The 14,209-nt window shown below is 47.0% G+C and overlaps 1 protein-coding gene and 1 long non-coding RNA gene across 2 annotated transcripts; both read left to right on the top strand.

Annotated features, from left to right (window-relative positions):
• The first annotated feature begins 802 nt into the window (after window positions 1-802).
• LOC142586051 (uncharacterized) lies at window positions 803-3,748 on the top strand. The gene is made up of 3 exons (XR_012829207.1): window positions 803-1,227; window positions 1,359-3,304; window positions 3,373-3,748. It is a non-coding gene; the product is annotated as an uncharacterized LOC142586051 (long non-coding RNA).
• A 1,947-nt stretch (window positions 3,749-5,695) lies between these two features.
• On the top strand, window positions 5,696-13,345 carry LOC142586408 (uncharacterized). Its single transcript, XM_075697653.1, has 4 exons — window positions 5,696-5,725; window positions 5,837-5,991; window positions 9,313-9,420; window positions 13,227-13,345. Exons 1-4 carry the CDS (start codon window positions 5,696-5,698, stop codon window positions 13,234-13,236), a joined length of 303 nt encoding a protein of 100 aa, XP_075553768.1. The 3' UTR covers window positions 13,237-13,345.
• Window positions 13,346-14,209: the final 864 nt, after the last annotated feature.

The raw sequence follows: 14,209 nt of genomic DNA, 5'->3' as shown, positions 1-14,209 counted from the left end.
CTTCCTGGCTGTAGTCTAGTGTCGCAAAATGGGTACGTGCAAAGCCACGCCGTAACGCTTCGGAAGCGGTACGTCAATATAACATATGATGAAGCCTACTGGTAGGAGGCCACTACAGCGTCCTAGCTAGCACTGCAGCAGATGTGCTTAAAAGTACTTGAAGACGTTCAGCAATCATGACAGCCGACGCAGCCCTTCGAAAGAGCGAGAGAGTTCGCAAGTGCCTGTCTTCTGCGAGAAAAGTCTCGCGTTTGCAGCGAGCAGGCGTCGTAGCAGATGACACTTGTAGCATTCCGCTCAAGGGCGCAACGCTTTATCACAATACAACATTTTTATTTCCATAAATACTTGTTGAGTATTTTTATATAAGTACATGTACGGTTGTTATTGCTGTTGCAAAAATAAATAAATAATTATTCTCTGGGGTTAAATCAGGAACAGAAGCGCACAAGAATGCATACCCTGGTGTGTCCTGGTGACAAACCATAGTAAACCATGCTTCCATCTAAAAGCCATACAAAGTTTATGTACCGTATTGTACATTATGTAACATACTGCAGAAATAAAATTAGATTTTAAGCGATAATATTTGAGTAAAGCTTCGTTTCCTGCACCGCAACCAAACGCCGCTAGTCTAAAGATCGAAGTCATTCCGAAGCCTGTACTTCCCATCATTCCCATGTAGGTTGAGGCTACAATGTATTCTAGTTCACTGTAGTTGAGGCATAGAGTTTCTCCATAGAGTTAGTAGAACAACTCTAGAGGAAAAGCTGGGCCGGAAAAGTGGGAACCTCTAGGGCATAGAGTTAGTAGAACAACTCTAGAGGAAAAGCTGGGCCGGAAAAGTGGGAACCTCTAGGGCGCCGCCCTGTTGCTACTGGTCAATGTGGCCAGCGCAATTACTATTGAAAGAGCTGAAAACAAGTACAGGTCACCTTATGGTTTGTCATCTAAAAACACATACCTGATGGCTTTATGAAGGTGGTTCGTCAATATTAAGTTTACAGAAAGCGATCGCTAAGTCCGTGACTTATGTAAATCACGATGTACGCATTCATGCAATAAAAGATGACGCGAATTTCGGTTTCGAATCTGTTTTTTGGATGCGTAGTAGTTTCGCACAGTTTAGGTTTGACATGCGATCGCGCGTCGACAGCGGACGCTAAGGCACACTCGTGCCTTATGTGCCACCGAAGCCCTGAAGTGCTCTGGCATATATCGTCACATGTAAGTAAACGAATGTATCTCCTTGTTGAGACTATCACGCGAGTATGCAGCTCTTGTGGTGCATCACAATCGTTTGAGAAGCGTCACAGTAGAGCATTTTTCTACATGCGGAGCGGTGTTTTTATTTGCAGGTTTCCCTTCAGTAGGAATATTGGTGGACAGGCGGACCAGCGCACGGGAATTGTACTGGCGAAGCCACAAGCAAGTCATAGAATCTCTTTAATTGGTGCACTTTGAACTATCATGCTTCTACAAAGGCCACAGCAGAAAAACAGTGTGATGCAGAGTATTTCTGTGCCACGAAGTAATCAAAAGGCGAGTGCCTAATGCGGACGAAATCGAGTGCATCAAGACCTAGAACGACAGAAAGCTGGGCTAGTTGGTAAGGATTCATTATGCAAAACAGAGGTGAGGCGTGCAGACAGGACACAAGAGTAGAGAAGTGGACGGCGCTCGTGTTCTTTGCTTGTAAATACTCTACTCTTGTGTCCTGTCTGCACGCCTCACCTCCGTTTTGCATAACGAGTGCAGCAACCCACATATTAATAGCGTAGGCGTTTTATTAACTGTGCAATATTTTCAACACTTCCTTGCATGCCATTTCATGTGGCATATCTTTTCTGCTCACAAATATTTGTGCAGCGAATCTATTTGCATGATCGACTCCGCGCCTGTGGGACCGTTCATTTGCACTTGATGCTGAGTCTTTTACATGTATCCATAAACTGCAGATATTCACATCAGATCCCTGCGAGCATTTTCAAAATTCAATTATTTTAGAGAACAGGCACATATGCAATACTGACATAATCTCAAATACCACTAAGCAGCTGGGACACATTTTTGTTGACCATACTCGCAGGTAAAATAAGTAGATCATGTGGACAGCTCCAGCTCATTTTCCTTAAATCAGTGTGTACAAGGGGTATGCAAAAATAATTTTTTTCTCGCGCACTTATTATGTTGCTGCATGAGCAAGAGAACCCACCACGCTAGTGTAACATATCTTGTACATCACACTAATATGTGCTTTAATTTACCAAGTGAGATGAGTTACTTTTATGGCTCATTCAGTCAAATCACGCTGCAAGCTGCATTCATCAATCTTCAATTGGATTTTGCAAATGTTTAATGAAACATGTTTCCCTTTTATGCAGATATGCAATGGCAAGCCCTTCCGTGTGTTCCAAAGGCAAAATTTAAGCTCTAAATTAAAGAAGACATTTCTAGTCAGAAACAAGCAAAAATGGTGCATGCAGAGTATCAGAAGCCCAAGGTACAGAAATTATGAGAAGTCTTAAATGATTTTAAGGAAAGAATGCTATTTCAAAATGCAAAATTCTTTAGTGGAGGTCAAGCAAGTCACTATAGGTAGAATACTCTGCAAAATTATGCGAGTGAGTCAAACAATGGGTCAAACAATGGGTCAGGAAATGCATTGTTTTTCTGCAAAACAAAAGCTGATTGCCATTACATGAGTCACTTTCGCATCATGACACTGGTGCTTGATGAATTCAGAAATAAACCAAGAAACAAGACACGCAAAAATAAAAAAACAATTTAATGATGCTCTATCCACACTGGGATAAATAAAAACAAACACATCAAATCTAATGTGGACATATTATACGCTTGTGAAACACTAAAGGAAAAATTCAGTTTCAAGCTATGGCACTTGCCGCATAGATGTGGGGGGCCTTGCACTAATAGTGATAGTTACCACTGCATTTAGAAATTGAAAGCATTCATGCAGACAAGGATGATTCTTTATATTTTTGGCTACCACTTCAAATGCCTCCACCAAGTGTTACAATGCTGCACGCAGCCATACTAAGGATCTCGCAGCAACACCTGCTGGTAAAAAGCAGAAGCAGTCAAAGTGCTGGTGTGTTCTGGACACTATGTTTGAAAACTTTTAGGCAAGAAGAATGCAAGAAGCAGACATAACAACTGCATTTATTTCCATAATTCCTTATTTGAATGGCCTTTTCTTTTCGCTTAGATAATGCCTACGCCTAGCCACAGCAGCTTCCTCATACAGACTCCGCAAGCCAAGAGGCCATGGAGGCAAATGCAGGTAAGAGGCAAGAAGCAATAGCACTGGTATCGACATTCATCTAATTTATTTCTTTTTCTTTCGTTTAGGCAGCCAGCACACCTCGAACAGCCACCTTGACTGCGGATGTGTCACCCTAGTCGCCAAGGAAACATTTGAGGGAAAGCGACATGCAATGTGATCAGCCATTTCTCCATGTAAACGATACTCTTTCTCTCGGATGACTCCTACGCCTCGCCACGCCAGCACACTTGTGCACAAAGATGCCGCGGAGGCACATGCAGGTCAGAGGCAAGAAGCAGTGGTACTGGTGTCGACATTTACCCAATTTCTTTTTCTTACACCGAGGCAGCCAGCACACCTCGAACAGCCACCTTGACTGCGGGTGTGTCAGTAAATTCCTGTTGTACATATGCTCATAATAAACTTCAGTAAACTTGAACTTGATAATAAACTTGAAGGCAAATGGGACGTTGATGCATTGTTCTTTTGAACATTTATTGTACACATACAATTTATGTTATACTTTGCAGTGCTACAGAGCGTATTTTGAAGCTTCCACCTATATTTTGCACCTTTAATTACGTATGTGTTGTGTGGCCCTCAATGCAGTTCATGTTGTAGCAGCTGCTTTGTCTGTGTATCGCACATTGGCTTAAGCTCGTGGTATCCATACTTCTCTCACATATACAAAATAAAGTTCCATGTAGTCCTCAGTGTTACAACAAAAAATGAAAGTAAACAATCCGATCGTGGAATTTTATTTATTACAGTGATTCCCATGACAGTTACTGACAAGTTGACAACTTGAACTGGTCAATCCGTCCACAGCCTCCTCTATTTTTCAAAAATAAAGGAGGCTGTGATCCGTCATGGCAAGGAATTGTATGTATACATTAAAAAAAAAACGGGTGTGTGTGTGTTTGTAGTGGGGGGTATAGGATTAGGGCGGTACGAAAAAATGTACCAACACCGTCCTCTAGTCCCATTCCGTTAAGGTACCGTAACAAAGCGTATTTTGCATAAAGTTCATACAACCAACTCTGATATTACTACACACGCCAGGCGACGGGAGCTACATTTGCATATGACGCATTCGCGACTGCACCAGATGCCCTCCATATTATTCTCGTTAATCGTGCTCACTGCACCGAGGCAAAAGAAAGATCATGGGCGCAGGCGCCTTTAAAGTATCTCGACCTTGCGAGGCACTGCTGCGCGTGCCAGGGGAGCTGTCCGTGCGAACACTCCCTGGCGCACACCTGCCTCGGCGGCCCCAACCTACGTACCGTTCTGCTTCGAGCTTTGATCCCCCCACTGTCCCTTGGGTGCCCTGGAGTTCCTGCGCCGCCTGCTTTATTATAATCTCAGGTGCTCTCCTGAGACTTCCGTTTGTCGGTTACATGTGCCCTACAGCTGGATCAGTACTTATAATAATAAAGAAACCCGATCTATCGTCGCGACGATAGATCGCGAAAGCGGCTTTTGCAACATACCGCGCCCGTGCGAAAAGAATTACGGAACGCCAACCAGGAATCTGACCACAGCTTCGAGCTCGTAACCTCGTCGAGTGACACTCCTGCAACAGGCGTGACCGCTGAAAACCGCATACCGCCGGAAACTTCAACAGGATCATCCCTCGGTTGCATAACTGCCACCTGTACGGTCAACATGGACCACACCCACACCGTCCCGCAACATAGAATAAAGAACCAACTTATAAAGCCCAAACACACGGCTGCACCCACACATCGCCATGCTGCTACGCTGCTACGGTTGCCGGATTAAAACTGACTACTGTCACCAAGTCTAGCAAGCGTCTCAGGAGCTGGCAACCTCGGCGCGTAGCAACATGGCGCCGCTCTTGCGGTTCCCGATTTCAATGCATGGGCCCTATGGGTAGCTTGTCCTCTAGAGTCAGTATAGTAACTCTATGGTTCTTGCTTTTCTTCGCTTGGTCGTGCATTGTAGGTGAGTAAAGATGTAATATGCGTGAATGAAAACATTTTATGAAGATTTTACTTTGAGAACACGTTATTTGCGTAGCCATATTCACGTTTCAGACGAAGCCTCTTACAACACCAGCCAACACGAGCCTCGCAGACACATATACCGTCATTCCCATGACGGCACGGTGCCCCCTTAAGAAACTCCCATAGACGGTGGCGCCAGATTACCCTCTAGGTGTTACACATATACCGTCATTCCCATGACGGCACGGTGCCCCCTTAAGAAACTCCCATAGACGGTGGCGCCAGATTACCCTCTAGGTGTTACAGTGAGAAACTCTATGGGTTGAGGCAACGCTCATGAGAACACCCGTAGGCACTAGCGCCACATTTCCCTCTAGGTATTTACATAGAGTTTCTAGGAAACTCTAGGAAACTCTATGGGTATTTATTTAGAAACTCTATGGCTCTCACCAAACGGCAGAGAACGCAGGCGCAAAAAAAAGAAAATGTTGTAATAAATTCTGCTCAATCGTTTTACAAAATAATAATAATACGCCCAAATTTTGCGTGTTTCTTATACATAAAACATAATTTATCCAAGACACCTTCCGTGCTTTTTGTTCTTCATCCGTACTGCCATCAACACCAATCACCATTCGTCCGTCGAGAAGAAATCAACGATTCGTGTACCAGCGGCGTGCTAGCGGGAAGGTTTCGTGAACGTCGCCTGCGGCGGTGTTTTCGTGTGTGGGACAGGTGAGTACCGTTTTCAAGCGAAGCTTGGAGTAACTGACTTGTGAGGGCGACGAGGTTCGCAAAAAAAAAAAAAAACAGTTTGCGGCTTTGTATGAGGCGGCTAGACGCGAACAATGCAAAAAGCATGCGCCCTGAAGAAACGCGTAGCGACAGGGCTGTACCATGTACTTTCTTGCTACCCCCGCCGAGAACGGAATAATCTTTGTTGGTTGCGTTCCGTGAAAATCATCAAACAAAGCGAAGCTGCCATTAACTTGCACCGGTTCACGGCTGTGCACTGCACTGCGAATCGCAGCTTGTCAGACGCCATCGAGACGCTGCGTCTCGGTTTGCGAGGGTAAACCGTTCTTGCCCAGCGCTGTTTGCGATAACCACGGTATCGGTGTTCCATTGAAATAGTTCGTGTTGGCGTACTGAAAACGATGTGCTGGACAACGCTTAAGGTCGATATCAAGAATTGCACATTTCAGGAAAATTCCGGTTTCGAGAAAATTGAATTCCTAACCCGCGTTTACATGATCGCGTGACGGTTGACGGTCATTTCGTTGGCCTGTTACAGAGGCTGACGAACGCCGGAAAGAACATGAAAGACGCCTCGCCGATTCAGACCGAAAGCGGCGTTCCAGAGACGGGCGCTACCTAAATGAATGAATGAATGAATAAAGCCTTTATTTTAAGGAAGGGGACGGCTCTAGGCCGCTGATGGGGATTAGGAGGGAAGGGAATGTGGGTACCCAGACTGTTGGCTGAAACAGTTCTTCATCTCAGTCTGGGATCTTCCGCTTTATGCAGGCTCAGGTGTATGTTCAGTTCCGCCGCTCTCACATGGGCTGATCGACCCCTTCTACACAACTCGAAACAGGCCACTTTGTCTGCCATATGTCGCAATGGCTTTCTGTGTTTCAGGGTTAGTTTGTGTTGCAATTCCTAGTGTTCTAATGTCTCCGTGTAGTAGATGCTGAATGTTGGATCTCCCTTGCGAAAAAGCTGCACAGCTCCAAATGAGGTGTTGCAAGTCTGCTCTGCATGACTCGGGTGTAAGTCTTCGCAATCGTAGCTTGTCTGGGTTGGTGCCATTTCTCAAGTATGTGTGGTGTGTATGCAGCGTTGGCCATAACCTTATTCAAGAAAACCTCTTCCGTGCAGGTAAGCCCGCCCTTGTCGTCAAACACATGTACTGGTGTAGCTTCTGATAATCTCCGTTTACTGTCTGCTTTTATTTTAGTACGAATGTAATGCATCAGTGCTCTGCTAGGAGAGCCTGCGGCCAATATCTTTAGGTATGGATTTTGGTCCGCGGGGTTTGGCGAGGAAATGCAGTGTGGTGAGCTGGACGCGTAATCAAGCCCACCCGCTTGCGCGGCAGCTGCGTGAGCGGCTGCGTTTCCCCCATCCGTGCCGGTGTGCCCCGGTGTCCATAGGATTTCAACATTTGTCCCATTGTCCTGTATTCTCTTTAGCTTTTTTCTGGTGTCGTTGGCCACCGCATTATCTGTCGTAGGCAACGTTAATTCGGCCACTGCTTCGTACGAATCAGTAAGGATCCGATAATTATTTCGCACACTCTGCTCTACAATGTCTCCCATGTCAATGGAAATGGTGTTGACCGCTCCCCATATAGCTAAGAGCTCAGCGTGCAAGGTTGCACCCCCAGGAAGCTGACATGTGTGATAGCCATTGTGTTGGGGTGCAGATGTGCTAACCCAGGCCATGCTTGCTATGTCGTTTGTGATTGCAGCGTCCGTGTAGATGTCAGTGGTGTGCTGCGGCGTGCTTAATCCCAATCTCTTTTCAAATATTTTTCTAGCTTCCGCGTTTCGTCTGGCGATAGGGCGTTGTTGCCTCCGTATGCCCAGTGGTGCTTCCCATGGTGGCGTTATGGTCGCTTCCGCGGGCTCTGGCTTCGCATGGACTTGTTTATCCCATGCCATGATCTGTTTTCCTTGGGTCGTGTTTTCCAACCGGGATCGCATTCGAATTCGTGCTTCACTGATTATGTCCCGTATGGGTGGAATCGCTACGAGCTTGAGCAGGTCCTCGTTCCTCGTGTGCTTTGGTAGCCCAGTGATCGTACGGAGGGTGGCCCTGTGTAACTTTTCGTTGTCGCCGAGGTCTCGTTCAGAGAATTCGTACAAGGGTGCCCCGTAAAGAATCCTTCCAACCGCGACCGCTTTTGCAAGCGTTTGGCACGCTTTCTGACGTGCTCCGCCATACTTGCTCGATATTCGCCTAACCATGTGCAACAGCGGTCTCCATTTTTGCTTTAGTTTGCGAATCCATAGCTGGGGGCTGTTGCAGCTAGCAATCTGTGCTCCAAGAAGCCTAATTTCTCCATTGGCCGACGTAATATCGCTTTGGCCGATGTGTAAAGTGATTTGCTTGTTTACATTGGTTGCTTTCTTTCCGTCTACGCTGATCAATTCTGTCTTCTCTGGCGAAAGTTGCAGTCCGAGGTTATCTAAAGTGTTGCTAAGGCTCAGGATCGCTGCTTGCAGCTCAGTTTGCATGCTCTGTATGTCGGAATAATCCGCCGCTTCCGTCCATATTGTTATATCGTCGGCGTAAATAGTAAAACGGGCTGAAGTGTCTCGCTCAAGACTTTCTGCCACACGTGTCATGGCCATATTGAATAGCATAGGTCCGAGGATGGAGCCCTGGGGCACTCCCCTATCCAAGTAATAGGTCTTCGGACTCCATCCCGGTGCCTTGCCATGGAGCTGAATTGGTCTGCTTTGGAGGAAGCTACGTATCCAATTGTATGTTCTTTGGCTAGGGTACCTGGTTGCCAGTTCCTGTAAGATGGCCTCTTGTTTCACGTTATCGAATGCTTTACGCATATCGACTGCAAGAATATAGTCAGGCATCTGTTTGCGAGACTTACGGTTGATCACTCTGCGGAGCAACCAGAGGCAGTCATGTGTGCCCATGTTCGGCCGAAAACCTGCCTGCGCAGGATGCAAACCCGGTTGTACATTTTCGATGTAGTGCTGCATTCTTGTGTGTAGCATTCTATCAATTTGCAGACAGTTGACGTTAGAGCTATGGGGCGTAGGTTAGCTGGTTTCGTGTGGTCTTTGCCCTGCTTCGGTATGGGGTAGATGAGAGATAGTTTTAGTGAATCTGGCACTAGTCCGGATTCCCAGGATTCATTGATAATTAAGAGCTGTTCTTGAGCTTCATTGCTGAGGTTTCGAAGTTCTTGCCAAGTCACTCCATCGTGCCCGGGAGCTGATTTCGGTTTGCCTTGTGCAAGGGCTGCTACGAGTTCACCCAGCGTAAAGGGCTTGTCTAGTTCCTATTTCGCGTTGTCTATCGTTGCAGAAGGCAGCGGTTCAGGAGGCGCCTCGGCAGCATGTGGGAAGAAAGTGTGGATGACGCGGTCCTCCAGCACGGCAGGCTCATCTCGCAAAAACAGCTCCGCGAGAGGAGGTGCGCCTTTTTTGCTCCCAAGCAGGCTCCTTAAAATCTGCCATAGCTTTTTTAGGCCGGGTTCCCGGCCAAGCTTCGCGCACGTATTGTGCCACGTGTCTGCTTCGAGTTGTTGTTGGTATTCCTTGATGAGTCGGTATTGATGTTTAAGGCGCATTAGATCTTTGTGACGCTTTCCTTTATACCGGTATTGCTGTGTGAGGCGGTTGACCTTCCGCCATAGATTTGCAAGGTGCATATCCATGTGAGTTGCAGTGTCATCGCATGGGATAGTTTCCCTGGCCTCCGGCCGTGCCTCCGCTATCATAGTGCTGAATTGTTCAAAGTCCGCAAAAGAGTCCCCGGTAGCCATTCTAAATTTTTTCCAGTCAAAAAGCACCGTTTCTCTCCTCTCTCGGATCTTTTTACGATTGAGCGTGATAATTATTGGTAAATGGTCGCTTCCCCATGTCGTCGATTCTACGTTCCATTGCCTTATGAGCCCTGGAGTGGCTAGTGTCAGATCGGGCGTTGTGTCCTGTTGTCGCGCGTGTAGCCCTATGCGGGTTGGTGTTTCTGGTGTGTTGCATATGTCCAGAGTTGACATTTCTATTGCATCGTGCAGTATGCGTCCTCTCTGGTCAGCTTTGGCGTAGCCCCATGTTTGGTGCTTGGCGTTAAAATCTCCCCCCACTAGAATGGGAAGGCCTCCGGCTTGTGCCTGCACCTTACTGAGCCATTGGTAGGAGTCATCCCGGTGCTTGCCCGTTAGGGGTCTGTAGTACGTGAAGACTGCAACCATTGGCCGGTGGCCGCGTGGACATAACTTTACTGCCACAATTTCTCTAAAATTATTACACAAATCTGGTATCTGCAGTTGGGTTGCGGTGCAGTCATGTCTTACTAAAAGAGCAGCTTGGCCTTGCGCTTGTTGGTTTCCTTTGCCCTGGTGTCGTATCGTAGCCTGCTGAAAGGTTCGGTAACCTCGAATAGTGCATTGTCCCCTTGTCTCCTGTAGAAGCACGACAAGGGGTTTGAATTTTTTAATTTGCTGTCCTAGTGTGGATCCATTCTGCGTAAAATTTCGACTGTTCCATTGGATGCATATAGGCCGTGCCGTCATCTTTCATCTGCTGGCTTGCGCCTTTTAGGTTCGTCATGTTGCTTCTGAATATTTCTCTGAATTTCCGTGAATATCGCCTGCATCTGAGTTTGTATTGCATTTGTTACTGTCTGAAATTCCTCCCGTAGGTTCTTTTCGAGGCGCTGGGTCTCAGTGTGTCTTTCCTGCCTTAGTATGCTCAGCATCTGTGCATACGCCGAGTCTTGGGCTGTTAGTGGTTTTGGCACTGACGGTGCCTGGTTCTGCTCGGTCTGTGCAGGTCCTGCGTGTTGCAGCTTTCTAGAGTTTGCCGTAGTTTTCCGACTAATTGATCGCCCGACCCGACTGTTAGAACGCGTGCGTTTTTCTCGGTCTGCCGGCGTCTCTGATTCACGTTGCCGTGGCGTTGGCGGCGGTTGCGTATCTCGTTGCTCTGGTGGTAGTCGTGCGAGTATTTGCTGCAGCATTGCTCTGAACTGCTGATTTTCTTGTCTTAGTTCTTTTATTTGTTGCTCATAGTGAGCGGATAGCGTGGGTTGTGTGGATGTTCCCGCCAGTACTTTTTCAGACGAGGTCACTGTCCTCTGACCTTCTTCTATGGTCTGCACGACTTTCTTAATATCTTTCGGTGCACGGCTAGGACATGCTGAGTTTAGCGATATGTGGCCCTGTTTCTGGCATGCGACACAGAATAGCTCTTCGTCGCATTCGTTGTCTACAGGGTGTTTTCTACCACACTGTTTTCACACTTCGTCTGAAGGGCCATACTTGACAATGTGTCCCAAGCCGTGACAATTGTAGCAAGCTATAACCTTCGGTATGTACTCATGCACCCTTGTGATCTTATAATCGAACACGAGCCTGTTTGGGGGAGATTCCGTATTAAATGTTAGCAGCAGCATGTTTGTCTTCCCGAGCAGACGTGCCTCTAGGATAGTTGCCGTCTCGCATCTCAGGTGATCCTTGATATATTCAATAGTCTGGCCGGGACGCACCTTGATGACCCCCCGACTGTTCCCCACCTTCTGTGTTGGCGTTCTTTCAATTATCACTTCATACGTACGAACTCGACCGCTCATTTTCTCAGCTAATCGTGTCAGCGCCGCAAGCCTCTTCGCGTGTTCTTCATCCCTGACAGTAACCTTTATGCAGTTCGCTGCAGGGTCGTAGCGGAAAATTGATAATTCTGCAAGTTCCCAACTTCTTGCCGTCATCTCTAGTGCTGCTGTTATAGCCTGCTTAGGTATGTCATGGACGTGTACCTTGTTAAGTGGCCTGATCGAGAGTGCAAAATGAGGTCGACTTACCCGCTCGAGCCGGAGCTGTTCGGGCTTGACTTTTCTGTTTGGTTTCCGCTTGCTGAAAAGGACCATCCGTTGTTCTCCTCGTTGTCTTCGTCATTGCAATCATCGTTGTCCACGCTGTCATCCTGAATATCCATTTGGTCGTTCACTTGCGACTCCCTCCTTCTGGCCTCTTCCATCGAGGGACGCGCCACGGCGTCTTCGGCTGCAGCTCGGCGTTCACCCGGCGTATCGACGCTCTCTGCGCGCTTCGCTCGTCGCGTTGTCTGCATTTTGGAGGGGCTATTCTTCAACTTTTCGGCGTCTCTAAGCTGAGGTGAGTATGGAGTTCCCGCGCTGGGTCCACTCGAGTGCGAATGTTGCTGTGGTGGCGACATGATGCCGTGCTCACCTGGCCGGCCTCGCCGAGGCCGCACTCGGGCTAGGCCCAGACGTGGTTAGGCTTAGGTCAGCGGGTCGCCGTCGAAAATGTCCTCGTAGCCAGAAAAAAAACGTCAACTGGAGCCGTGAAAAAGCACACCACACTCACAGAAAGTGCTCACAGTGTCGTTGCTCAATGTTTTACCACGTAGAATGGTAGTTCCACACAAGCTAAAAAGAAAACATCGAAGAGCCAAAGTGGGACACGTCTTCACACTCTGGCGATCGCAGCGCCCCCCGCTACCTAAATAAAGAAAAGCAGGGCGTTAGGCACGCTGCAGCCAAGCATTGCTCGCTCGTTTTCCCTATAGGGTAAGGGCTCCTAAATATTTTAATAATATTGCTTGCAAACAGTGGCATGTGACATAAACAGCGAGTGTAGCTTATTGCGCTTTGTACTGCAGCGAGGTGTGTATCTACGGCGCACGGACGAACGCTGGTGTATACCTTCGTGCGGATTGTTTATACAGAAAAGTAACGATGGGGGAAAGTCTCCAATTACTGCTGCATGTACTTATTGCGGCGGCCGTGTTGGGAAGTACTGCGCATTCTAATAACTTTCGGTTCCTTATTTTTTCGTGGTGGAATCCATTGCACAATGTATTATCACGTAGGCGTGGCGTGGCACGCATTTGAACAAAGGCCTCGTATTTGGACGTTTTGTATTTATCTTTACCACGCTTATGTGAATTGCTATTTTGCCTACCAATGCACTCCTTATGCTGAGTACGTACAGGGTTGTCCAAAAGTTCAAAGGCAGCGATGCCATGGCATTACATAGGATGATGGCGTGGGAACTTTTCAACACCCCTGTACGGGGTCTTAACATATATCCTTGCAAGTCCGAGTTTTATGGGTCAGAGGTCAGAATGTGTCGGTGGTTTTCTATTGTGCATCGGTTCGCTATTCATTCAAAGTAGTTTACTGGTACAGTTATCACGTTATTAGTTTACTGGCACAGTTATGATGTTATTAACGAAGCTTGCACTTGACATTTTCAGATCGTGCTGATACCATGCCTTCCGGCGGTCCAAGCTACGGCAGCTACTGCTGTGTGTCGTGGTGCTTTAACAACGGCAGAACCCAGAAGAAGCCTGTCTTGCCTTGAAATAAAAACATTGCGGAAACTCTTGTCTCTTTGATACATATGACTGCTTGCACCAAAACACTGAAGAGAAACTTCTGTGTTACGTGAAACACGTGCAGTGAATTATGATTACCTCTATCTCCATTGTTGTAACTTAATCGAAATAAAAATTGCGTCACGACCTCAATTCGCACCAAATATTGAACTAGACAAAATAGGGAATCGCTAAACCAAAACGACGAATAAAAGCGTTGCCATTTGGATGACGATGAGAGTGAAGCAGAAACGCGCAATCATACCGTACATCCACGATATCTCGCACAGAATGAAGAAGATTGGCAATAACGCAAATGTAAGCGTCATCTTTTCAGCGCCAATCAAGCTGTCCAACTTGTGCAAGGCCAGCTACTGTGGTTCTGAGAAGCCCAGTTGCCGGACAAATCACAAGGAACGCTACGTTCATTGTGTGAACAATATCGTGTATGAACTGCCCCTGTCGTGCGGCAAAAAATACATCGGCCAAACGGGAAGGTGCCTAAATGACAGGTTGCGTGAACACGCAAATAATGTGCGAACTGGAGGAGTGGGGCATCTGGCTTTTCACTGCAGAAAGCATGGGTGCAGTCCCATTTATAAACAGTGCACGGTGATAGGAAGAAGCCCAGCGCAAACAACACGTGAGATTATTGAAGCGGCAAAGATTGCTAGTTTAGGGAGCGCGTGTGTTAGCGCGCCTTCAATAGATCTTTCAAGTAAAGAATTCGATTTTTTAAACGTGACACAGAGGGTGGCCTGATGGAGATTACATTTTAATCTTTTAGACTTGCAATTACAAAAACATTTTTTTGGCTATGCATGGTCGGTCTTCATCTTTGACATCATCTTAACTTTCCATTA

This window comes from Dermacentor variabilis, chromosome 6 (genome assembly GCF_050947875.1).
Source record: "Dermacentor variabilis isolate Ectoservices chromosome 6, ASM5094787v1, whole genome shotgun sequence".
Taxonomy (NCBI): domain Eukaryota; kingdom Metazoa; phylum Arthropoda; class Arachnida; order Ixodida; family Ixodidae; genus Dermacentor; species Dermacentor variabilis.
The sequence above is the reverse complement of the archived record's forward strand: the minus strand, read 5'-3'. Positions and strand labels throughout refer to the sequence as shown.